This window comes from Chelmon rostratus, chromosome 10, assembly GCF_017976325.1.
Source record: "Chelmon rostratus isolate fCheRos1 chromosome 10, fCheRos1.pri, whole genome shotgun sequence".
NCBI lineage: Eukaryota > Metazoa > Chordata > Actinopteri > Chaetodontiformes > Chaetodontidae > Chelmon > Chelmon rostratus.
The window spans coordinates 27,967,398-27,993,063 of record NC_055667.1 but is presented as its reverse complement, the minus strand read 5'-3'; the positions used below and the strand labels follow the sequence as shown (position 1 = coordinate 27,993,063).

The 25,666-nt window shown below is 46.3% G+C and overlaps 1 protein-coding gene across 1 annotated transcript in view; it reads right to left on the bottom strand.

Annotated features, from left to right (window-relative positions):
- Positions 1 to 25,257, bottom strand: part of LOC121612539 (nucleolar protein 4-like) — a 128,834-nt gene extending 103,577 nt beyond the window's left edge. Inside the window, exon 1 of the mRNA XM_041945489.1 lies at positions 24,470 to 25,257. Within this exon, the coding sequence (XP_041801423.1) occupies positions 24,470 to 24,898 (429 nt within the window). The 5' untranslated portion in view covers positions 24,899 to 25,257. The remainder of the gene's footprint in view (positions 1 to 24,469) is intronic.
- Positions 25,258 to 25,666: the final 409 nt, after the last annotated feature.

The following is a 25,666-nucleotide window of genomic DNA, read 5'->3' as shown; positions in this document are numbered from 1 at the left end:
TGGGCCTTTCCTCCTTTTCTGGCCACACAGTCCTTCCTTCCTTTCTTCATCTCTCCTCCAAAGCAGGCCAGGGTACATGTCCTGTCTATCCTTATTTATATTTAGTGATGTGACTCCGACCACCTAGCCCTAATGAAGGCGTGGTGGACCGAACCTTTGAGAACTTGCAGGCCGAAGTACGTCAGTAAAAAGGCGACAGTGGGTCAGACAAGGTCATTTTTACATGCGTGTCCGAAATGTGAACTCCTTTGTTTGTGGAAACAGTAACGAATATACATGAGAAAATCAGAGACACACTGATACACAACCATAGATCAACAATCATAATCATATGTATATAATTTTTTACTGCTTGCTATTTCGATATTTTATTATATATAGTTTGTTCTTACAGTCACGGTACACTTTATTTTCACTGCCATTTGCTTTTGATATTCTTTTTTGTACAATACTTTTACTACTGTTTACTATTTGGGTATTTTTATCTATCTATCTATCTATCTATCACATTTGTTACAAAAGGACGCAGCTGTAGACACAATATTAAAGCTAATTTAAATTCTAAGCCTAAAAGTGTCTGCTGGGATGGTTTGTCCTGTTTAACCTGCAGGAGTTTCTGCATGTTTTTACCAGCTGACCGCCTCTTCATCTCTCACACTGACTGAGAGCACAGGGGTGGAATATCAGGATGTCGGAGAAAGTAAGACCGGGATCAAACGTAGTTTAGAAACATAAAAGGTTAGAAACAAGTTTTTTTCTCAGAACAGAAACGAGAGCTTTCAGATCAGAAACAGTGATGACAGTGATGATGATGATGATGATGAAGGTGTATGTTACGATGGCTGCAGACGCCCTGCACGCAGTCACGCAAACATCTGAGGACGCTGAGCTAATTATCCAGCAGTGTTGGCAGCAGGGCAGAGAGAGGGGCATTGTGGGAAAGCAGGAAGGGTCCAGGAGGGCTGAGAGAGAAGCTGAGCAGGGAGGAGGGATAAGGAGAGGCAAGGAGAAAAGGAGGAGAGAAAGGGGGGTGTCCGTGGGGAGACGGTGAGAATGGAAGAGGAGGGATGCCGGAGGGAGGTGGGATGTGTGTTTTGGAGGGGGGAGGCAGAAGAACAGAGAGGAAAAGGAGGAGGGGGGAAGACGTGATAATGAGAATCCCATTGTCCCACAAGAACATCTCCCTCTGCTTCCTCCTCCTCCTCCTCCCCCCTCCAGAGGCCGGCCTGGACCTAAACTGGGGAGCAGGAAAATGTTCTCTTCCTTCCAGAAGCAGACGGAGGAGAATCAGCATTTCACTCAGACACAAAGAGAGACGACCATGGAGACTGAAGAGGACACTTCTGAGCCTGAAGACAAGCAAGGGGCTGCAACCAATCCCAGCTGACACTGGGCGAGTGTCAGGGAAAGCTCTGGACAGGTCGGCAGCCAATCACAGGGCAGGGACACAGAGACAGTCACGCACTTGGGCAGTTTGTTCACCTAAACCGCAGATCTTTGAAGAACATGGAAAGAGATGCAGACGGGCCTGAGCCGGCTGATGGGTTCCAACCCAAAACCTTCTGACTGTGAGGAGCGAACAGAGCGGAGCAACTGGAAGACTGTCATCAGCGACTGTCCGAGTGCATCGCCAGGTGTCTCGCACTGAGAGGCGGCAACAGCAGAGAGGCAGTGGGGAAGACAGCGTGTAGAGCCGGATCGTTCCTCACCCAACCCGCTGAACTAAAGGTTTACTCCAGACCAGCGGCAGCCATTGTCAGAACAGTGCAAAGACTAACTCCAGTAGAGATTTGTCCCTGAAGCTGTCAATCACATGTCCCCCACTGCTAGATGATGACATCACAGAGCTGATGACATCACAGAGTGTAGCTGCTCCGTACTCTTTTCTGCTTGGCTGTTCATTGTTTTCCACTCTTTCACTGATGTTGCAAATATGTCCAAATACACAGAGCCCTCCTCCTCCTCCTCCTCCTCCTCCTCCTCCGGCAGGGGCTACCCAGCCGCCACCCCTCGCCTAAACCAAACATACGAGTATTTCCAGGCAGTGAAAACATGTCTGACGCGGACAACTGTGCTACATGTGTGAAAGGTCCAGAGTTCATACGAAAAGAAAGCCACCGCACACACACCTGCAGGAATACACACACACACACACAGTCTATTCATCTCAAACTGGCTTTCACTTCTCAGTTCACAGCTTCGTCATCCCCAGCAGCAGGAAACTCATTTCACTCACAAAAACTACGTCTCCGAGTCATTTGGTGTCACTTTTTAACCTTCAACACTTGTTTTTCTTAAAATGATTCGACCGTGAAAACAAATAGAGCGAAGTGTCGGCTGGCTCCGTGCTGTCCACCGGCAGCTGTCAGGCTACAGTTTGAAGGAAAGACGTTGTTGCATCAGTTGAGCTGTGACAGTGTCAGCCGGCCTGTTCTTGGTTTGTCAGCAGGTGAACGTGGACCACACAGACACTGCGAACCTACATGTGACGGGTCAGATGTGTGTGCAGAGGCAGTCTAATCATGTGCTGGTTTTTAGAAAGCGGTGTCACACAGGTGTGCAGACAGTGCACGTTTTCTCTCTGATATCTCTGTGGTCGAAGCAGGTGGATGACACGGACGTATGGTCGGGGTTAATGTGCAGACGTTTGACAGGAAAATCTCAGGCCATGACAGCTTGACAGTGAGCGAGCATGCACAATACCTGGATGCTGCAGAGCTGTCCACAAGCGCCGACCACTCATGGAAGTTTTTATTCTAATTAAATTAATTAAATCAATCAAAGCGTGATTGGCTGTTCGTGTACATTTTAAGCCACCGCTTTAAAACAACACACGCATGATGACGGAGGAACGCGCCCACCTGTCTGTGCCGATCGTCTTCGGCCTTTGACCAATGCTAGTAAAATAAAACACAGTCAGGACTGCACTGACTGCACAGACGGGGGACATCCTAGCTGTGAGCATTACAGAGTCCACTGACAGTGCTGCATGTTCCATGTTCCCCTTCAAATAACACTGCTGGTTTTTATTGAACAACAGTGCATTTATTTTTATCTTTACATTTTATTTCATTCATCATTTTATCACATTAACCACTGCTGTGGAGTGTCTTCATAAATCTAACAGTGACTGCGTCTATCAATAAATCACAAATAAGGTCTAATGTTGTTAATTAAAACGGTTCTGATCAGTCAGGAATAGACGTGGTTTGAGATATGAGCAGATATTTGCAGACTGTGTGGGTTGAAATGCACAAGAAGCTTAATTCTCCTTCACATTAATTCATTACATATTTACAGTCAGGCAGGCAAACTTATTAAAATCTGCAATAATTAAGATGATATGACAGAACAGTGGCCTGAGAATGTGCAGGAATGAGAGTCCCTCTCTGGGAGGGACAAACCCCCAGACTCCCTACTCTGAAACCAAAGCAGCTTCATGGAATTCAACCACAGTTCATGTTATTATTAATGTGATTTCCTTCTATAACATGTCGAAATGTCTTGTGTGGTAAAAAGGCCACATCTCAAAACACTGGAGAGATTCGGTGGTTTAACCCTCCTGTTGTCTTCGGGTCAATTTTGACCCGTTTTCAAGTGTTTGCATATCATAACTATGGTTTTCTCTCATATAATTGCTTGAAAATGACATGGATGGTTCCATACTATGCTCTTTGCAAGTGAATTCTGACTATATTCTTTGAATTATGTGTGTTTTATTAAAATTTATAGCATCTGTGGTCTTCCCGGTCAAATTTGACCCGGCCACAATAAGTGGTATAATGGATCAAACTATTGTGCTTTCCAGTACAATAAACACACACACACACACACACACACACACACACACACACACACACACACACATTTATAACCACAGGTGTGTCTATTTGCTGCCATTAAAATTTTTACATTATTTCAGAACAGTGTCCTGACTAAACTTTGACATGTGCCAGTCTGTGATAATACATCAATTTATGTGCCTCAGATCAAAACCAAAGTCACAATAATCAGAATTTCTGTTTTTTTTAATCAAAAATGAAGTGTAATTTTTTATAAATTACATCTATTATATCAAACATTACAAAAATAAGTGTCAAATATTTGTTGATGTGTTGGAAACAAGTTGACTAAAAAGGTTCAACACAGAATTTGATGATTATTTTATACTTCATGCTTTACAAGCAGTCAAACCAGACAAAAGGTGCAGAGTAGATGGAGGACAATACGAGGGTAAACTCTGTAAAGTGCTTCAGGATATCTGAACGGTCTACAGAAAACTGCAGACGTACCCACGGAAACATGTGGCTGATCTAATCAGAACATACTGTCAGCAAACATCTCAGTGAGAGCAGCTAAAACTGACCCCAGTACAGAAGCCAGAGCAGCAACACAGGCTGCTGGCCGTCTGCTGCGGGACAGAAAGTACAAATATGACCGCACAAACAAAGAAGACACAGCGTTCACAGAAACGCTCGTCCTTCACACGCAGCAAGAGCTCACTGCTGCAGTCAAACAGGCCTGGAAACACACACAGATCACTCCTGTGAAGAGGCAGATCCTCTCAGCAGATCCCCTCCTGCTGCGACGTGTTCGGGTTCCTCCGACACTCAGACCACGACGGGAAAACCACTTGAAATCTGAGCGGTGACGCTGAGCGCCATGTGCACTTTAAGTCGACGCGCCGTTCGCACACGACGAGAGAAAAAGTTACTGGCCACGAGGGTTAAAAAAAGAGAATCACGCCTGAGCCACTCGTCTCTGTCTCAGCTTTAAAACTCCACCTTCACTACGTCGCTGCTGCACCGCCACAGCTGACGAGAGGGGGGGGGGGGGGGGTGTGGAGCGCTGGCCCCGATGCCTCAGAGTCAGGCTCATCCCTCACACACTCAGCAAACATCTTCCATCAAACAAACTCAGCTCATGTTTGATTCATTCATCTGATCGACTCAGGCGGCTTCACAGAGATCTGATACTCAGCTGGAAAATATTTTAAAAGTGTCCTTCTTCACATAACGTCATGTGCAAACGCTGAACATCAGAAAAGTCAGAAGATGTTGACAGCTGTAGTTGAAGCACTCGTGGTGTGCGGCCCGTCTGGGGAAGACCTGGTCTGAGATCAGTCCTTCAAACAGATTAAGTATTAATTGTAGGTGGTTTTAATATTCACGTGGACACTGATAATGGGATTCAACTGGCTTCTATCAGAGTTTACATGAAGCCAGTCACTATCTGTCTGTCTGTCTGTCTGACTGTCTGTCTGTCTGTCTGTCTGTCTGTCTGACTGTCTGTCTGTCTGTCTGACTGTCTGTCTGTCTGTCTGTCTGACTGACTGTCTGTCTGTCTGTCTGTCTGTCCAACTCTACCAACTCTCCTTCATTCTAACAGCTGAGTGTTCAACTCCAGCGTACCTTATTGTAGCACTGGGTCCATATTCAGACTGATTTTACACAAATTACCTTGTACAATTTTACTTTTTTCCACTCTCATTGAGTACTCTACCTATCAATACATACTGGTATTCTACTGTGACATATATATTTATTACTGTGCAATATCAGAAGTGCTGTAGTCACTTTATCCCTAACCCCTGGAGCCTGGGTACAGCATGCAGGAGGAGGAGGAGGAGGAGGAGGAGGAGGAGGACTCATCCGTAATGATGAGTGTTTTTGTATTGATATCAATACTACAAGTATTTGAATGCATGTGAGTGAGTGCGACACTTTAAATATCAGCTGAAGCACCTGAGCTGTCAGTCGACAGTTCAAACTAAGGGACTGCAGATAGTGTGGTCCCTGTAAACAGTGAAACTGACCTGGTACAGCACAGCTCAGTACAGTACAGTACAGCACAGTACAGAACAGTACAGTACAGTACAGCACAGCTCAGTACAGTACAGTACAGCACAGTACAGTACAGTACAGTACAGTACAGCACAGCTCAGTACAGCACATCACAGTACAGCTCAGTACAGTACAGCACAGTACAGAACAGTACAGCTCAGTACAGCACAGCACAGCACAGCTCAGCTCAGCACAGCACAGCACATCACAGTACAGCTCAGTACAGTACAGCACAGTACAGCTCAGTACAGAACAGTACAGTACATCACAGTACAGCTCAGTACAGTACAGTACAGCACAGCTCAGTACAGTACAGTACAGTACAGCACAGCACAGCACAGCACAGCATAGCACAGCACAGTACAGCTCAGTACAGAACAGTACAGAACAGTACAGAACAGTACAGAACAGTACAGTACAGTATAGCAGTGAAAGCACCTGAAATGCATCAGCTGACGTGTTGGCCGACAGTCTCACACTGGATGCAGACATGTTTTCTCTGAGGTGCAGGAAATGACTGAAATCAAAACTTCACTTTTTATAAAATGTTTGTGCTTTGAGACTTTGAGAGTTTTTAGATTTGTAGAAACCACAGACTGACACAGAGCGACACAGTGAATCATTTTGGATACTCTCAGAGGGCCAACTGTGACTGACTGCTCTCATTAATTATGCCTGGTGGCTGGTGTTAATATGCCAGGCTGCCTTTCAGGTGGGAGAGGGGGGCGATGAGAGGGAGGAGAAGGTCAGGAGAGGAGGAGGAGGAGGCAGGAGGGACGAAGGTGGAAACTGAAGCCTCGCAGTCTAATTAAGACTGGTGTTAATTTCTTTTCACCATCACTGCGGCCGAAGGAGCCGTTCACCATGGCAACAGGAGAGAACACCGAGGGGGGAGTGAGCCGAGGGCTGACTGAAAATACACACCAGAGCGCTTCAAACTCAAGGCGACTAACTGACGAGCCTCTGCCGCTTCATCTCCAGCAGCGCTCCGCGACAATGGCCGGGCTTCACGTCCGATTTTCCATCTCTGACCCAAATAAAAAGTATTTAATAGAAAGACCCTTCCACTGCAGCAACCCTTCGCCGATTAGCAGCTATTTTGTCTGTATTCATTGAATAACCTCACTTCTCCACTTTTGATCTCCAATTTTTATATTTTACCACCAAAAACCAATAAATTAAGTGAATTAAATGACCTTCTGCAGGATGAATAGTTAGTGAAAACCCTTTCAGATGAGTAAAATCCCCAAAAAGGTCGAGCTGAAAATAAAAATCTGACTGCATGGTTACAGAAATAAGCACCAGCTACCTGCAATCAGGTAACTTTGTTGAAAGCAGACTTCTCAATGCATAAGTGTGGCTACATTAAAATATTCTCAATCAAATGCGGAGGTATTGAATTACAGTTGCAGTTAACTTCAACACAGTTTCAAAATACATTATTTCATATATTTTTGTTTTTATCCCACCATTTCTTGGAATGAAATGCTTTTTAATCTTTTGCATCACTTTACCTGCCTTAACCTTTTAAATTCACCTGCCCTCTTCTCATTATTTTTCATTCCAGCCTTCATATAAATGCAAAACTGTAACACAAAAGCTTTACAGTGAAAGAGAAAAGTGAAAATATGTGCAGCTATTTCTTCAGCAATGTCAAAGTTTATTACTTTTAATTAGTTCTGGGTACAAAACAAGTGACTAAGTTCATTATTCTAAGCACAAAGGAGCTCAGTCTGTGTATTTACAGCGTGGAGACTGAGCTGTGTTTACTGCTCCATCTTTGACGGCATGGCAACCGTCTAAATTCAGCATCGCCAATTAAGAGTCGTGTTCTGCTTTCTCTTATTTAACCAATTAAAAGAGAAAAGTTGGAAAACTTTTTCACACTTTGTTTGCTGGAGTTTGAGACAGAGAGACAGACGGGTGTGTGTGAGCAGGTGTCACACTGTGTGTTTGATTGAAGGCAGAGGTGGTGAAAGTGAGCAAGCACTCATCATCAGACATCTCTTTGTCTTCTTTGTGCCTGTTCCAGGCAGTTATTCTACCGACTTAATGTACTGTGGATACGGACGATGAGAATATCTGCATGAAGTCCGACCGGTTTATTTTCCTGAAGCTCCTCGTGAAACGACGCAGACATCCAGGTAGAACGAGAGACAGCGAGAGAAATCAGCAAGAACGATCTATAAAAATATACATATACATTAGCATCATGGTAAACATCTAAAACACACAACACCATCACTTTCATGATTTGTGGTCTACGACAGCGGGGGTAAATCACTCCCAACATGTTTCTCGTCTTCAGTAAAGACGAAGGCAGCAGGAGGTTCAGAGGACTCAGTCCTGCTGCGTCTCCGCTGTTCGTTCTAATGTGGAACCACCTGAACTGAACTGAACTGAACTGAACTGACGGTGAGCGCCTTGAAATGCTGATTCAGATTATATTTCCTTTAATAGCAGTGTCAGCACCAACAACAACCTTTCACGTCTTTGCCAAATGTTCTTGAGCATCACATGTTGAAAACTCACAGGACCAAAATGCTGACAGTCATTTCTAGAAAAAGCAAAAAGCACCGTGTCTCAGGTCTGACTCTGACTACACCTCCTCCTCCACCTCCTCCTCCTCCTCCTCCTCCTCAGCGCAGCCGGCCGTCAAACAAAGGCCGACCTGCCGAAACACGATCTGAAAACATACGCAGAATTTTACAAACGCAGTCCCGCTCAGCCCAGAGACACACTGATGGATTCCATTCAAATGAATGAGTCGCCTTCTTTCAAAGCCTCGTCCAGTGTTTGATATTTCCACCGCAGCTTGTTCTTCAGTGCTGCTGTGAGACGTCGACGAACACACAGATCGAACCTGTGACACCTGGATTACAGGACGCGTCACACACACACACACTGCTCCACAGCAACAAAACACACACACAGGTTCACAGATTATTTCATGGTACAGGCCTTTAAAAGGGATTTCCAGCTTCATCTTATCCTGGTCAACCCCCCCACCCCCACCACACACACACCCTTCACTCTCTCTCTCACACACACACACACACACATAATCTCTCTCTAGACTCTCAGTAACATAATTACAGCACCAGTCAACAACACACAGCTGCTCAGCAAGAGCTCACACACACACACACACACACACACACACACACACACACACACACACACACACACACACACACACACACACACACAGTGGGGGTTTGCCTCCATTGTGCTCCAAAACATCTGACACTTGCACTGATCCACCAAACAAAGACCACAACAAGGTGTGTGTGTGTGTGTGTGTGTGTGTGTTTTTCTCATTCGCGCTCATGCACCCCCACACACACACATTCAGGAGTGAAAACAAATCAACAGCAGTCACTTTCCAGAAACAGACTGCTGCGGACACAAAGAGGCAGTTACCACTGACGACCACTGAATGTCACCTGGCTAACGAGTTTCTACCTGCTGGAGTTAATTATCTTTCCCGTCCACTCACGTTCAACGGTTTGGTGCCACGAAGGAAATAAATAATATGTGAAAGCAAGAGGAAAGCACTTGCAAAGATATTTACTGCAGATATGAACTGGACATGTAACAATCCTCATCATTCAGAAGCTCCTAATCAATCCTCTGTCGATCAGTTAATTGACTCTAAACTGAATCCAATCTGCAGTTCAAGGCATCTCCAGTGTTGCACACTTACACCCCATTTACAGCTGATATCACCATGGGACCTGTATCTGAATCTGTGTCTGATCTTTGTGCTTCCACCTGGATTTTATGTCCTGTCATTGTCCTCACTGAGATCAGATCTCCGTCCTCCAGAACCAAACCTGCAGCCCCAGACTCCCTGAAAAGATGAGTTCTGTACGCTGGGAGAATATTAACTGTGTGAAACGCTGTCATTATTTGTCCTCTCTGTGCAGTTAATTCAGTAAACGTAAAGTTATTTCCTCCTTTGTGTGAAAACTCAGTGTCAGTTTGTCTGGTGTGTCGGCTCCTCTGCCTGGTTCACAGCAGATCAGACTTATTTCTTACTGCGTATCTTTCATTTCCACCTGTTCTGCTTTCAGTTTCCCCCCCATGTGTTGAATAAAGCGTCTTTTGGCTCTTCTGTGGCTCAGAACAGATGTATAATCAGTAATTAGAGGCAAACAAATATCTGTATCAGTGTTCTGTTGTGTACGGATGCCTGCACGCTGCACACCGACCTAACATCCGAACACGATGCGAGCCAGATGTGGACAGACAGATCACATCCACACCTTATATTAACACGCGTTTTTCCTTGTGTAAATGGGGTTTTACTGTTTCACACCTGCACGTTCCCTCCATAGATCCCTCCTGTGCAAAGACACACGGGTTAGGTTAACTGTCGACTCTAAACTGCCTGTAGGTGTGAATGTTAGTGAGACTAGTTGTCTGTCTCTGTGATTGACTGCTGGCCTGTCCCGGGTGTCCCGCCTCTCGCCCAGTGTTGGCTGGGATTGGTTCCAGTCCCCCACGACCCTCCGAAGCTGTCATGGTCGCTGTTAGATTTCTGCTCAGCTCCACTATCTTACATGGCTCATTGACAGCTAGTGAAATAAATGAGATATTACACTGACATGTGATCATCACAGATAAGGCGTCATGATACAACTTCCTGTTCAGCGAGCATGCATCACTCTGCAGAGTGACGGCCATAATTAAGATGTGCTGGGTTATACTTTTTGAGGTGTCCAGATTCTGAACATAAAATGTGAATTAATCTGTTGAAATCATTTTAAAATTAGCTCCACCCAAGAAAAGCTTTGTAGAAAGCTTTAGTATTTTCTGCCTGGGTTCAGAGACACAAACACGGTCACGTTACCCAGCAGCTAGTGGCTAGTGGCTTAAAGCCTCGGCTGCTCGGCTGCCAACAGGGCAGGTTGAAGGTTTCTTTCTTGAAGATGTTACAGAGCTGATTGTTGTGTCTCTGCTGCTTTACCAAAGATCTGGCCCTCACATAACCTCTGGATGGATGAACAGCTCCTCACTCACACAGGCTTATGATAGGTTAGGGTCAGAGGGAGGGTAGGACACACACACACACACACACACACACACACACACACACACACACACACACAATGCTTGTCAATTTAGGGGTCTTAATGACAGAATAAGGGGTTCTTTGAGATAGCAGAGATCACTGAGGCCTGATAGAGGGGGCCACCCCAATTAAGCTGCCCCTCCTTCAACAGACACACACAGACTCAGACTCCCAGATGCACAGGACAGCACCCTTACAGAGACAGAATGTGTGTGTGTGTGTAAGCAGGCGAGTCATTGGTCCGTCTCTCCTCCACTCATGATTCTACATTGGGACAAATTGTCTCTGCTATAGCTAATAGAGGACAAACACACACGCACACACACACACACACACAGACACACAGACACACACAGACACACACACACACACACACACACACACACAGGTTTCATCCATCTGTTTTACCTAAACATACCATTTTCCATCCCACCACAGTCCTGATAAGAGCGCAGACCAGCCTGGTTTATTGGCTTTATTGGAGTCATTTCCAAGTCAACGCAGCTCTGTGCATCAGGACCAGCTGATTCTCCCCCCATCCGAGGTTATCACAGTTTACATTTCAGCCGTTTGGGCATTGTTCTCACGCAGCAAAACCAATCATGGAGGCAGCAGGGGAATACATTAAGCATCAATTTGTGGCTTCTTAAAATTACAAGCAAGTGACGTTAACAAGCAGCAGAGTCACAGCACAACAAAAACCAGCGAGGAACGAATCCTTCACTTCTCCACTGAGGCTTCATCCTTTCTGCCTCCAGCAACTGTTCTCAGGTCAGAAACTGAATACAATAAAATCACGTTCTCACAAAATATATAAGTAAAGCTAATCAACACCCGACGTGATGATGAGACAGGATGTGATGTGTTTCACAGGAGTGACACTGAGCCACGCAGTGGGGTTCAGCTTCATGAAAGTCTTCATCCTGCTACTCTGGATCAGAGGTTCCATGAAGACCATCAACCACTCGCCCACTTTTCTACAGCAGGAACCCAAACAGAGTCACGAGCGATGATCTTGTGGATGTTTTCTCTCATCGCTCTGTTCGAACATGAATGCCTGCTGCCACGATGCTGCTGACTTCTCTCCACATCGGGATCAACAGAGTCGACTGGGTGGGAAGCCAGTGAGGGATCGTTTCACTGTCACAGCGCACATCTGTCGACACCATTTCGAGACCAACGTGGGGGTTAGATGTTCCAGACCGAAGAAGAAAACAGAAAATTTGGGCTGTTTGACTCAGGAATGATGGATTTCAGCCGTTATGACTCAGACGTGAGGCCGGTCGACGCCCACAGCTTCTTAAACATTTCAGTTTGTGGGCGGAGAGTTTTCGTCTGATGATCAGACAGGAGCTGACAGTTTATTTTCACTCCATCATTCAGTCTAACATCCAGCTGTCTGCCTGGAGGGGAGATATCTTGTCCTAACCAATCAGAAGTCACTGACGTGTTTGATCCATCAGCATCATTTTTAGTCAATAAAAAGGGGTCGTAATGTTTATCACGTCAGAGTCGTTCTTTCAGTCAGCTGACTTATAAAAACCTGTACCTTTGTCTTTATCTCATTTCATAACTTATCTGTCCCCATTGTACTGGCTCTGGAAAACGACATTACTCTTTGACATTAGTCCTAACAAGCTCTGATTGTTTCTGTCTCCAAAAGGCAAAAACATTGTGCGAGCACAGCACAGACCTTTCTGAATCAATCAGTGTTGACTCTCTGAACTGTTTTAGAACAGAGGACAGCACAGAGGACAGCACAGAGGACAGCACAGAGGACAGAAGGTCAAAGGCTAAGTGGTGTCTTCTCAGCAGAGTCTCTGTATCTGTCAGTGTCTCTTCATTGGGCTGTGATGGACCCGCTCACAGAGGACACGGCGACGATCGATGCAGCAACTCTCTCTACGTCAGGCTCTGCTTTAAACCGGCCAACCGTCCTCTGTCCACAGCTCTGGCTGAGGCCAGTGAAAAGAGGGGGAAGCAGTCATCACATGTACTTGACACTACCGTCTAGATAGCAACTATTATTAGTCCCAACCAACCACTCAGCACTTCCTTCTTTAGCTGGAACCTCAGACTCTGTTTGCACCAGAGAAACGGTTCACTGTATCCATCACAGACGGTTTGAGAGCTCGATGCACCGACAAAAACTTTGGTTTTTTACAACCTGGACCTTATTTGTAGCATTAGCCACCAGACAACTTTGGTGGCATTTGGAGTCGTTTTGAAGAAATTAGCCCCAGAGGAGCGGCGCGTATATCCGTATAATGCGAGTACTCGGGGCATCCATGCGCAGCTTCTATATAACACATAATCTGCAGAAACTCGTTCATATTCCAATATTTTGTTCTGATATGCTGGTGCTATTCCCCTCTGAGCCCGTGGTGGCATGTTATCAACATCCGGCGTCTCTAGACAACTACCTCTGACGTGGATGATGTCATTACCGAACGCCGGGCGCTGCGAGCAGCCGGCCACAACACGGCTAACTCTGCGGCGGTCGGCTACGAATACACAATAACGAACCACAGCTGTGCCAAACTACAGCTAAACTAGCCGACCGCCGGCTCAGAGGGGAATAGCACCAGCATATCAGAACTAAATATTGGAATATGAACGAGTTTAGCCGCAGATTATGTGTTATATAGAGGCTGCGCATGGATGCCCCGAGTACTCGCATTATACGGATATACGCGCCGCTCCTCTGGGGCTAATTTCTTCAAAACGACTCCAAATGCCACCAAAGTTGTCTGGGTGAGTAAATGGTCGTATTTAATGCTACAAATAAGGTCCAGGTTGTAAAAAACCAAAGTTATCCTTTAAGACATCACAATAATTAACAGCTGGAGGTTACACCACGCCTGTCCAAACTATTCCATAAAGGGCCGCGTGGCTGCAGGTTTTTGCTCCATCCAATCAAGGGATCACTTAATTATCCAGTCTGGTGTGCTCCTCCTAGGCTGGAAAGAAATCCTGCAGCCACACGGCCCTTTATGGAATAGTTTGGACGGGCCTGGTTTACTCTGTGAAACACACAGTCACACGTCAACAAGTTCGTCTTCAATGACGACAACCGAGAGAAGAAAAGGCTGCAGGCTGATGAGACAGAGGCAGAAGGGTTAATGGGACATGTGGTTTAGGAACCTGACTGTGAGGAAATGTGATTACTGACCTTATTCCAAATAAGGTTAACTCGATCACAGGGTTAGCTCTGGTTGTAAACTGGACTACTTCATTCTCATTAACATACAACAGAACAAAGACTCCTCTCTTCACTACTACACATTAGTTTGACTAGACTTACTTTGAAAAAGCCCTCAGTTGGTTAAGAGTTACGTAGTCATTTCACATCAGGTTAGTATGAACGCAGTCCGCGGCGGTCCATCTGAACCCATATAAACACATTATTGACAGAAGCATGAGACTGAGGCTGCAGATCAGCTTGAACATGGTCTCATTTGTTAATTTTCTTCAGTCCACAGCAACAACACTGATGTTTGCACACACTGTGTTTGACCAAGCTGCCTAGCGGAGGATTTTATTGTGTTCTGGAAATCCTGTCGCAGAGCTCCTGATAAAAATAACTAATTTATCTGCACTGTGCATTTTAGATTTATTTTATATGACTATTAGAGAGTGATAACAGAAGATTTTAGGAATTATTTAAGCTTGTTTTAGACACAATACACTTATCTTTGAGGGAGCTGGGAGTGCATGGGCAAAATTTAAGAAAGACAGTGAGGGAGATGTCAGATGAGGCTGCTAGGTCTAGTCAGTGGATATGGATCAGGAGAAATAATAGTAGTTGGGGGGTGAAATAGGGACAGTGAGGGAGGGGGGAGGGGGCAGAGGACATGCATGCCTAACCCGGCAAGAGAAGAGGTTAAAGTCTGAACAAGACACCTCTCCTCTGCTCTGCTTTCCCCGCCCCATCTTCTCGCGCTGCCAATAGGAAGAGAACCAGGAAGTTTAGATAAGGTGGGGGTGTGGCCAGCTAGAGTCTCTCTTTGGGACCATGCGGCCTGTTCAGGTGCGTGGTAAGATACAGAGTTGGCTTGTTTTTTGATCTTTTTGGTTGTTTTCCTGTTTTGTTTGCTTCTTGAAGGAAATGTTAGGGTTTGTTTTCCTGCTCTGTTTGCTTTTTGAAGGAAATGGTAGGGTTTGCTGCTTCTTGAAGGAAATGTTAGAAGAGGCTGTTAAATCTAGTCTGTGGTTTAGGCCTCCACCTTCAGCACCCTCTAAATTTTCCACCCCCTACCCGAACAAGGGTCTGTATCCAATCCCTACTTTCATCTTTTGACTCTACGTCTTTATTTTCCATCCCCTACCCGAACCAGGGTTTGTATTCCCACCCCGCTTTTTCTTGGTGCAGTTGGTGAGAGGCAGGGGTAGATGATGGTAGTGTGGCAATCGGCAGTTACATGTGGCATCTAGGCCTGTGGTAGCATTGTAGCAGCTAACAATAGCTAAAGCGGTGAGAGTACGATAGTATCTTAGCAGTTAGCATTGGCAGCTAGCAGTTAACATTAACAGTATAGGTGAATCTAGCTTTATTGTCTTCTTCTGTTCCTCTTAGCAGGTAGCGGTTAGCACGTAACATTAGCTAAATGGTAGCATCGGAACTGTATTGTCTTCTTCTGTTCTTCCTAGCGGTTAGCATTAGCATTAGCAATAGTTAAATGGTAGCATCGGTACTGGCCACTACCTGGAGCATCTCTGGGTCAGTTGAACGTGGCGGTGCTGTTTGGATTGTGTAGGAGCAGTGTGAACTGGCACTAGGGGGGGTGACTCTGGGACGCCGGAGTTCACTGCCTAACCTCCTGGAGGTGTAGTGGGACTAAGTAGGCGAAACACTGTTGAAGGGAGGTTTCCACCTGATGACCCCCTGAGACGTGTTAGGAATCACTGCTCTTTGGCAGGTATAGAGGCAGATTAGAGCTCCAAGGTTCTTCACTGAGAATGAATCCTCTTTTTGAGCACAAGTATCTTGTGTTTAAATTAACTCTAGTTGGTGTGTGTGTGTGTGTGTGTGTGTGTGTGTGTGTGTGTGTGTGTGTGTGTGTGTGTAGCAGAAATCACTTGTCTCTCACACACGTGGGCGTACATGTACTTTGTGGCCATTGTCTCTTCGAAGTCTTAAACCAAAGACACCCGTAAGCATGATGGGTGGTTACACTACTACACTACTAATTAACTGGATAGTTGAGGGAACTTGTGTATACCCTCATTTTTAATAACTTCAGTTTTCAGGTCATGCGAAAGGACAGACGGGCTGGACTGGAGAGGACGCTGAGATGCTCTTTAGGCACCTGAACACACCACACAGAGTGAGCAGGATCAGACTCCTTCAGGTGGACACAGTGAGACACACACGCTTCATTTCACGGCGAGTTATCAGAGGAAGAGAAAGCTGAGTTCACATAGTCAAATACTGAAGACTTAACTGTTGCTGTAGCATGAAGTCCTGTTTCTATGGTTACCACAGGCTGTGTGCTCTGATTAAGAACTCTAATTAAACTGTTGATCAGACGTGTTTGACGTGTCTCGTCACAGAATAACAGCCAATCAGAAGCATTCCCTCTGCACTGCGGTCACTGCTAACAAACAGACGTTCGACCTCTGTGTCACATGACGTCAACAGGTGCTTCTTTGCACCTGCCTGGGACGAGCTTCACTAGGCCAGAAACAGAAGGATCTACTAGATCACTGACCGTGCATCTCCAAACATGGACACACCGAGCCGAGGAACCACCCCCCCAAATGAGCTCTTTCTGTGTCCATGGTGTAAAATCAGCTACAGGGACGAATAAATAGGACAGCAACCTATTGTTTTAATGATCGACTGACAGAGATCAATCACCCAGGACCAGCTGATCAGTGTCAGATATCTCAGATTCATGCCGATCAAATTTACACACACGCATGAAAGAAAGAAATCAGAAAAAATCAGATTGTCTATTAAAATGTCAGAAAACAAAAGTAACCTAAAACAGAGAGAAGCAGCAAATCAGCATAATCAGGAAGCTGGAACTGCTAAAACACTAATTAAACAGAAAAAAAGACAAAAACCTGAACTGAATTCAAATATTTCTAACTGGCATTTCAACACATCCAACAGAAAATGAACAGATGTTTTTAGTATTATGGTGTGGCAGATTATGCTCCTGCTATGTTTTTTTAGACGCCATTAAGTCCCATTTAAATAAGAAGAGAAGCTCCCCTGAGGATTGTGGGAGGTTGAACATCCAGAATTTGTCAAACTGGTGGTAAGAAGGACCAGACGTCTCAGCTAATAAAACAAAGCCGACACGTCAGATGAACGGTGCGTCCGGCTGATCGGAGGCTTCCATCCCATAAATTCTTAAAAACAAGTTTCTCCTCCGTTCCATCTCCTGATGCAGAAGACAAGTTAATCAATGCCACTGACCAAACGTGACACATCTTTGGCACGCACCACTTCCACATCCATGATGCGTCTGATGTGGAAAGACATTCATTCAAATGATGAAGTTTGTCCCAGAGAGACAAAAAGACGCAAATTATGCACACAGAAAAAAATTAACGAGAAAGCAGAGGAGCACGTCCATCAAAAGGAAACGGGTGAAGAGCGAGTATAACACAGGCCAGGAGTAATGAAAGCAGACAAAGGGGAAGGAATCAGCAGCGGCTCTTTGTCATGTCACTCATTAATATTCCACGTCGCTCTTCTGATACGGCCCCTCCACCAGGTCTGATAACCAGCAAGCTGCCAAGTGTCTCTCCTGTTTGTTTTACTGTCATTACTAATTCAGCCATAAACGCTGGCTGCAAAGTAAACCCAACAGCCTGCAGGACGGACACACACACACACACACACACACACACACACACACACACGATATTCCCGTGACATCGTACAGTTACACAAAGAAACAACGAGCATGGCTGAAAGTGAAAGTAACACTGCTGCCGGCGGAGGTGGAGGAGCGACATCCAGAGACAGAAGAGTGGAAGCCGCTTGGTTAGAAGAGATCAGATGGACAACAGACGGTTGTAAGAGGTGAGAAGCGACAGCAGAAGGATGGATGGATCGAACATCCTTCAGCACCTGAAGCAGAAGCAGCCGCAGAGAACGAGCAGCTCCACAGCTGCAGCGAGCCTGAAGCAAACACGTTGTCAAGAATACTGCCACCACACAAATACCCTGAAATACTGTGATATTATTTTTGGGCCATATCACCCACCCCTAACACACACACACACACACACACACACACACACACACACACACACACACACACACACTCTGTGTATCAGTGTCAGTGTACAAACACAGTTGCTGTCTGATCAGCTGTCGCTGCAGTCAGGTCATGCTCCTCTCAGCACGACGCAGACAGAAAGAAAGCAGGACGCTGATTTGGGCCACAAACACCACATTAAGATCCCGTGTAGCTCAACACATCCAGACAGGTTATTTCTCACCTTGCTCAACAGGTAGGAGATGAGAAGAAGACCCGACTAGAGGTCCAATCTACACGAGCAAACTGAGATTTAAAGACAGGAGGAAAATAACGTGCTGATACACAACTTTTGTCTTTCCTGCCCGCCGCAGCTGTCACTCACCATCATCTGATGTTTACTTCCTGTATTGCTAAAGACAAAAAACCTGAACTGTTTTGTTCCTAAGCTTTGTTTTGGTGAAAGTTGGCGACCATGACAACAGCAAGCTGCACAATGGGGATATTCTTATTGTCAACAATCTCATGAAAAGACTGACACCAACAATGAGACTAACAAGTACTGTGTGTGTGTGTGTGTGTGTGCGTGCGTTTATCTGTGTCATTGAGCTCCAAATTAAAAACACATCAGTAAACCTCACTGTTGGTCTGGCTGACATGTTCCTTCCTCACACTCACACACACGCACACGCACACACACACACACACACGCACACGCACACGCGCACGCGCACGCGCACGCGTGCACACACACGCACACGCACGCACGCATGCACGCACGCACGCACGCACGCACGCCGTCCTGCTGCCACAAACACTCACTACAGCACACAACGTGGAGCAGATGTATTTCCTACTGAACAGATAACATTTAGTAAGAAATAAAGTGGTGAATAAAAGGCTGAGCCTCTATCAAAAAGATGGCATCATTTGTGAGGGTTAGACCTGTTTTAAAGATTTATCCTGCAGGAAGGAAGGCGGGGGGCAGAGTGCCACAGATAAGAGAGACAGGAGGTGGACTTACACATTGTTGATTTTGATCTTTTAATGGGATTTGAATGAAATAACACCGGCCTCATTCTTTACATGTTGTGCTCAAATGCACCTCAGTGGCTTCAGAGGGAAAGCAGACTGTTCTTCATTCACCCCCACATACTGTACTAATACTGTCAATGCACAGCCATAATATTCCACAGGTCATTCTATAACTGTGAGGTGAGTCTGAAGGGGAAGACTGTGAAACATTTTTGTTTGTCTCAACCGATCGTAATTTGAAATACTGACCTGCTGTTGTGCTGGTCATAAAACCATGACTGACACATAGGAACACACTGAACCGTCGTATTTCTGTATTTTAAGACTAAATGATGGACCAGGAAGTGTTTCCAGTTTTAAACGAGATGTTCTGAAGATGATCTGCTGCTTCGTCCCAGCATGAGGCGACATGTTGCTGGCACTGAGTGACGGAGGATCCAAACATGGCAGGTTAACACCATCCACAGACAGGCAGGCGGCTACAGGACCTGTCGCTGCTCACTAACACGCACGCACGCACGCACGCACGCACGCACAAACACTTGTGTTTGTATGTGAATGAGGTCCTGCACTTTCCACATTTACCCCCCGATCCCTGATCTTAAAGTCACAGTGAAACAGACGTTAAAGCATCTTTAGCTTCGGTCACAAACACACTGCAGCTTCAGAAACGATTCTAATTAAACAAATACAACAACGGAAACGTGCCGCAAACGAAGAAACAGGATGCAAACAGGATGCAAACACCGAAACAACATGAAGTCTGAAACATTCAAGCTTTAAAATGAAAATATCAACAGCCACCAGTCTTTCTACAGCCTGCTCCTCAGGACGGTCAGCAGAGCTCAGAGCTCACTCAGTGACACACGGCTGGCAACAAAGATCCTACATTTAAAAATATGATTGAACTGTGAAGAAATCCAGACATTTGACTATTCAAATTATTATTTGATTATTATTAGCACTGCAGCAGCGGCGGCACTGAATGCACCACAGGAGCTCCATCAGCCAGTAATTAGCTTTTTCTTACTGGGAAAATCTGCTGAACTGTGACATATTAAAGTCTCTCCGGTCATGATGTCCAGAGAAAATAATCCCGGGTCGGATGTGAAAATATTCCGGCTCTACGCGCTGTTCTGCTCTAATGTTGCCCTCCCCCTCGTTGAATTCAGAGTTTCATGCAAAGAAACCAGAGCTGGTGGTGATTGTTGGAACAGTGGAAAGACGAAGCAAGAAGGTTTTGGTGAGTTTTCTTTTGTCTTTGTTGCACTTGAATGACGTGTGTTTGTCTGTGAATGGAGGACGATACAATGGCTGATTCTGGTTAAACAAAACTGATGAAAAAATAACATTTGACCCGTCCGTCCGGGACACTGAAGTCTTCCAGGACATGTGGACCAAACACCATCTCTGCCCTCGTCACTTTCACTGGCTGACAATGAAATGTAGGTCAAACTGAAGCAAGCGCATCATTCAACAGCATGGTGAGAGAGTTTATTGATTTATTTAGTAATGTGGAGGTAGGAAGATCTTTCAAAGATCATTTATGTTGAAATAATATTATCATTGGCAGCATGTCTCTCATTGTACTGTATGTAGTTTTCTGTCTTATGGACATAACAAACATACATGTCTAGAATAACTCTGGGCCTGGACACATTAAACCAAACCTATCTGCACCGCTCGACACCGCTAGAGGGAAGAGACAAAATATGTTTTCTGGTAAAACTCAACGACTGACTGGCTGAAACATCCAGTCTGTTTGACACCGGTCCAGAACAGAGACACACACAAAACAGGACCGATCTCTCTCTCTATGTCTGTCTATGTCTCTCTCTCTCTCTCCAGTCTAAACAGCCCACTCCTCAGATACTAAACAGACTCAACAGACCAGAGAGAGACAGAGAGACAGAGAGAGACAGAGAGAGACAGAGAGACAGAGAGAGACAGAGGGGCAGAGGGGCAAAGAGAGAGACAGAGATAGAGAGAGAGAGGCAGAGAGAGAGACATAGAGACAGAGAGAGAGACAGACAGAGACAGAGAGAGACAGAGAGACAGAGAGAGACAGAGAGAGACAGAGGGGCAGAGGGGCAAAGAGAGAGACAGAGATAGAGAGAGAGAGGCAGAGAGAGAGACAGAGAGACAGAGAGAGACAGAGAGAGAGAGACATAGAGACAGAGAGAGAGAGAGAGACATAGAGACAGAGAGAGAGACAGAGACAGAGAGACAGACAGACAGACAGACAGAGAGAGAGACAGAGACACAGAGAGAGACAGAGAGAGACAGAGAGAGACAGAGAGACAGAGAGACAGAGAGACAGAGGACCAGAGGACCAGAGGACCAGAGAGAGAGAGAGAGACAGAGAGAGAGAGACACAGAAAAAGAGAGCGAGACAGAGACAGAGACAGAGAGAGACAGAGAGAGACAGTAGGGGGGAGTCGAGGGATTTGCAGAAGATCAACTCTACAACAGGATTCCCAGTCCTGCCATGATGCTCCTGATCTTAATCTGAATATGAAATGATACGGGACAGGGTGAAATTAGCCAAGCAGTAACCATGCCAACCAGCACCTGAAACCCTCTCATCTCCACAGCGATCCTGCAGTGCATCAACCCGCCTGTTAGCCGTTTGAAACAGAGGATTTTAGCCTCAGTGTGCAGATACAGAGAGCGACTCAGACGAGGCTTCCACACACAGATTACAGCACAATCTGGATTTATGCTACAGGTGGACTGGACTGAATCATTCCTAAATATAGCGTGGTGATCAAGGACACAGAGAGAAGACATTTCTCTGCCTTCATTCATGTCTCTGAGTCATCCCACTCCACTGTGCTCCGCTGTCAACAAGTGCTCTCCGGTTTGAAAACATCGTCAGCACGCAGGGCGAAAGATGAAGAGCGAGGGCTTCAGGCCCTCCCCGAAACATCCTCTGGACAACAGCCACACATGTTTATTCATTCTGAATCTGCTTGGAAACACAGCAAAAGAACAGACCTCAGACCAGACGAACCACATTTACGAATACAGAGGAGAAGCAACAGCTGCACTGCGATGAGAGCCGTGTCATCAGCCACCTCCCTGAACTCTCTGGGCAACACTTGCTCGTCCCGTGACATCAATGAAGACACACCGATCAACGATGTCTCTGCACAAATTAAAGAATTAGCTGATTATAAAAAGCCAAATCTGGATGAAACGGTGGATGACGAGCAACCCGAGCAACACGGACTGTCAGTCGTGACGCCCGTATCTACTGTAGGCTGCAACTAATGATCATTTTCATCGTTAATTCATGTGTTAATTAGTTCAATTAATCAATCAGTTTGTAAAATATGGCGAAAAACGTCCGTCACAAGCTCGACGGGCCCAAAGCGAAGAAGTTTTCTCTGACCGACAGTCCAAAGCCGACAGATGTTCAATTTATAAAAGATATAAAAGAAAGAAAAGGAAATCCTCACATGTGAGAAGCTGGATTCACGCATGATAAATGACGTGAACAACTAACCGACGATCAATCGACTGAGCGTTTCAGCAGGACCCACGTCCAGAATCGGCCCGACCGAAGCCACGTGTGTCCGTCTTTTTTAGAAGATTTTGACTCAACGACCAGGAAGAGACGGTCGCACTCGACGATGTGCTGTGATTGGTGATTCCACTCACCTGTTTACGTACCTGTCCTCCTTCAGCAGAGGTTGCATCCCTGCATTTTGTGTGCTGCCAGACTGAATGGACTAATTAAACAAGCGGGCGCAAGCTTCTCCTCTTCATACATGGACTTTGATATTTAGGATAACACACCAGCTGGTCAGAGTGGAGCAGCAAGCTTCTAAATAAAACTGTATCATCCAACAATAAAGCATAACATGCTTCACTGTCGGTGCTTTTGATGGTGGCATCTTTTTCCACAGACTCCACAGAACGCTGGATGTGGCGTCTGATGACCTGACGCTACATCACTGTGATCAACTTCAAGAAACATCTGACAGTAAGAAAGCCTCCTCACGTAGAGTAGACATCATTATTATTATGACTGAGCATCACACCTAACATCTGTCGGCTGAAATGAGCTGATTCGGGGCATCCAGGCTCATTTACTGATGTCTTCAGCTGTGATTGCAGGCGACAGCACATGAATGCAACACATGCCATAGACTAGAAGGCTGTGGGTGTTGGACACCTGCAGCGTCTAAAAGTGAAAACACATCACCGCGAGCACAACTCAACAAACGTCACACCTTTTCTCAAGTTAGATCAAGTCCACAGCTGAGCCGAAGCTGTTAAAAAGCAGATTTATCTAATGATTAAAAGATTAACTGAGCAGGTGATAAAGTGTGGAGAAAATGCATCTGTATTACACCATACACCGTCCATCGTCACAAACATGTGAGTCTGCTGTCCGTGTGGTCGCGCGCCATCAGTTCATGTGTGTTTTCAGCACTAACAGACATCTAGAGTCTAAAAATACAGCCGCACCGAACAGACGAGGAAGCGTTCCGTTCTTAAGTTTGGCTGCTGAGCTCCTTCCTGCTGAACGCACCTCGTCAACTCGGGTCACGGAGGCAAATTCTAACTCCAGGTCAAAGGTCGTCACTGGACTGACAGCGGGGCAAAAGTAGAAGTGAGACGGATAAACTGGACAACATCGCAGCCTTGTATTTTCTCAGGGGGGGTGTACATGATCATGAATCATTTGACAGAAAAGTGGTGACACCCAGCAGGACTGTCACAGCAGAGGCATCATGTCTGCTCATTTGAACATGTTCATGGAGCTTCTGCTTACAGCCTGTTAAATGACGACAGCTGTTTCCTTCTCTTGGTTCCGTCTCATTATAAATAAAATATTGTGGGTTTGTAGTTCTCGTCACACACATCGATTTTCATCACTAGTTAACAATACATTATCAAGTGATTGATCACGAGAGAAATAATCAGTCAATAATGAAAAGAACTGCATCTCTTTTCTTTTCACCACCATCAATAACTTTTGTTACAGCTTTTCCAGTATGAACGATCCGTCTGTCTACTGGGACAGACTGGGGAAGAGCACCAGCCCAAAACCACGAACTGGCCCAGCTCAGGATTGGAGCAGGTGTCTTTAATCAGGGCACTGAGCCAGGTAAAGTTCTGTAGTACAGCTTCCAGCTTCATGCCACACGCACACGCACACACCTTATTTCTTTATGCAAATATGGGCAGCCAGTAGTGATGGACACGCATGCATCATGAAAACGGGACACACACACACACACACACACACACACACAGCCAGGAGATAAAGAGGAAGATGCACTAACCGTCGCCTTGATGGGGACGTAGAGCACCGGTCTGTCCGAGGACCCGTTCTTGGCGTCCTGCAGCGTCCCGACCTGGAAGCCCTTGGACTTGACCCAGAATTTAAACTTGGCGTTGATGTGGTTGCTGCTTTTCTCGTGCAGGAACACCCCGTTGCTGTTCTCCTCGTCCCCCTGGAGGAGGGTCTGGAGGATTTTGTTGTATTTACGCCGGGTCACGGTCTTGGTCTTGCCGGAGTCCCCGTACGTCCGCAGGCACCAGTCCTGAAATTCCCCGAACATCTCCGGACCTCCGGCCGTCGCCTCGGACGCCCGGACCCCGCTGCTGTAGCTGCTGGGACTCCGGCCGCTCGGCTGGGTCTGGTGCTGCTGGCTGGTGGGGGTGGAGGTCGTCACCGTGTCCGTCACACTGCTGGCTTTTCTCGTGGTCATGACTGAACGAGCTGCCCTTTGTTTGAACAGGACAGACCCTTTACAGATCCACTTTGTTGTCCGTCAGAATCGGGTTCGCCTGGGAAACCTCGGACCAAAGGTGTCTTTCTGCCTTTTCACCAGGGGGCGAAATCCGTCCAAACCTACGAATCTGCTGAAGAAACCACACAAACCGACCCTTCCGATTATCTGAAGCTCTGAAACCGTCAGTTCAAGCCGTTAAAATGCTCCATTCCTGAAGAAAGACGCGCACCTCGCAACAAAGTCCCCCCCCGCTTGTTGAAATGAACGTGTGAAGAGGAGCCGTTTGAAAGCCGCCTCCTTCCTCCTCGCTGCTATTACGCACCAACGGAGAAGCGCGGAGAGCCCGAAAGGAGAAGAGAGCCAGGCTCGGGGGGTGTCAGGGGGTGTCAGAGCGGTCAGAGGACTCAGGGCAGCCCGTTTGGATCCGATTCTTCAGGAACAATGAGGCAGAGGAGGAGACCGGGCGGTGCAGACTGGAGCTCCTCAGACACACCTGTTAGAAGCGTGGGTCGCTCGGCCTGTCCCGTGGGGGATGTCGGTCACCGCCTCCCCTCTTCTATCACCTCCTCTTCCTCCTCTGAAACGGAGCGAAAGAAAGGAAGGAGATGCTTTCCCCCCTCACCGGATTATCTTTAAAGCACGCTGTCCAGGTATCAGACGGCTTCCTCCCGGTTCGGCTGTCGGGTCTCCATCACGCATGGCTGACCGAAACAAACGACACGTCCTGACATCAGCGGGCGGGCT